We start from the raw sequence: 1,605 nt of genomic DNA, 5'->3' as shown, positions 1-1,605 counted from the left end.
TGGCATTCCTGACAGTTCAGCACAATGCACATGAACTCTCAGCAGTTTTGCAGGCTTGTTAGTGGGTAGGTTTCTGGAGTGACTCTGAGACAAAGCAAATACAGATACTTGCCTTAAATCTAATTTCACCGTATCTTTCTTCACAGCTTCCTGTTATGGGAGGAGCCTTTATGGACTCACCCAACGAGGACTTTAGTACAGAGTACTCCTTGTTTAACTCATCAGCCAACGTCCATGCAGCTTCTTCCATGCAGAATCCACCAGAAGAGACATCCCGTTCTTCAAATGATGCCATTTTGTTATGGATTGCAATAATAGCAACAATTGGAAATATTGTGGTTGTGGGAGTGGTGTATGCCTTCACCTTCTAGGATGACTGTCACTCTAAACACTGAAGAGAGGATAACTGCAGCAGTATTTGTCATGTGTGTGTATGTATGTGTTTATATATACATGTATATCTATGAATACATATAGGTAGGGACTTTGTTGATCAAGTGCTGCCACAGTCATGGAAATTAAATGCAAGTTAATAATTTTAAATCCTGATGGCAGAAAATTTGAAGAATGCAATTATAAATTGTATGGTGATGAGAGCTTTAAGTGAGGACAGAGCCAATACCAGTTTTGTATAGAAATGTAATGAAAGAGAGACCAGTGTGGGTATATGAAACAAAGAGACAGTGAGATTTATATAGAAAGTGCTTATTTTCTACAGTTTAGATTTTTCTAGCAGCTCTTCGGCATTTTGTCAGCTTTTTTGTGCATTTTTTACTGTGGTATAATGTGGTATGAAATTGTTCTATGCTATGTTTGCTGGACATCTTAGTTTTCCAGATGGACTAAGTGGTCAGCATTGGCCCAGTCCTGAAGTCCGAGTTCACCGTGTGAGTCTCTGGCATGTGCATACACGCTGCTAGGCTGTGTGCAAAATCAGGAGTCTTAGAGCTATGCCAGGCAGATGTTACCTAGCACTTGCCTTCCAGGATCACTTACTGGATCTGGTAATCTATGAATTGATGCTAAACCTGTCTGCTGTTTGCAGGAGGAGGCACAGCTATTGCAAGGTGTGGCTGGTCTGCAGACCCTCTGCACTCCAGAGGAGGACCTGTTAAACAAAGCAGCAGCACAAGCTCCCATTTCTGTCTAGAGGTACTGAACTGCAGTGCTTTGTAAATGTGTCCCTTCCAGGAAACAAAGGCTAAATACTACGCTTTTCAGCTCATTTCACTGTAATTCAGATTTCCCACAGCAGCAATGTACTTTAATAAGCTTACTGGTGTATCAGAAGAATGCAGGGGAAATGAAGAAGCCTAATTAGCAGTGAATGATGTCTGTGAGAAAAACAGAATTGAAAGACTGGACACGTTTGTGTTCATGAGGGAGTGAGTGCAAGAGCCAGGTATGTCCTGGGGTAGAAACAGCACAAAAAATGTAGCAAGTGCCAGGTGTGCAAGTGCTTATGTTTCAGTACTGATACGTCTCTGGGTTCTGATGAGGCTCACAGAAGTGATTTTTATATAGCCTGCTTTAGGTAGCAACTCCGAGTATCGTTTGGGATTTGTTCTGTTGAGGGACGTTTTCACTGCCTTGTTCCCATGAGCA

The 1,605-nt window shown here is 41.9% G+C and overlaps 1 protein-coding gene across 1 annotated transcript; it reads left to right on the top strand.

Moving 5' to 3' along the window:
- Positions 1-62: 62 nt before the first annotated feature.
- On the top strand, positions 63-371 carry LOC103768532 (chromosome unknown open reading frame, human C14orf132; the record flags this gene model as incomplete). The annotated part of the gene is made up of 1 exon (XM_008935677.1): positions 63-371. A coding segment is annotated over one exon (309 nt), but the record flags the coding sequence as incomplete, so codon positions are not given.
- Between the last annotated feature and the right edge of the window lie 1,234 nt (positions 372-1,605).

The sequence above is a fragment of the Merops nubicus genome, unplaced genomic scaffold (assembly GCF_000691845.1).
Source record: "Merops nubicus isolate BGI_N331 unplaced genomic scaffold, ASM69184v1 scaffold8632, whole genome shotgun sequence".
In the NCBI taxonomy this organism is placed as follows: domain Eukaryota; kingdom Metazoa; phylum Chordata; class Aves; order Coraciiformes; family Meropidae; genus Merops; species Merops nubicus.
Note: the sequence above shows the minus strand (reverse complement) of the source record. Positions and strands in the feature narration are given on the sequence as shown.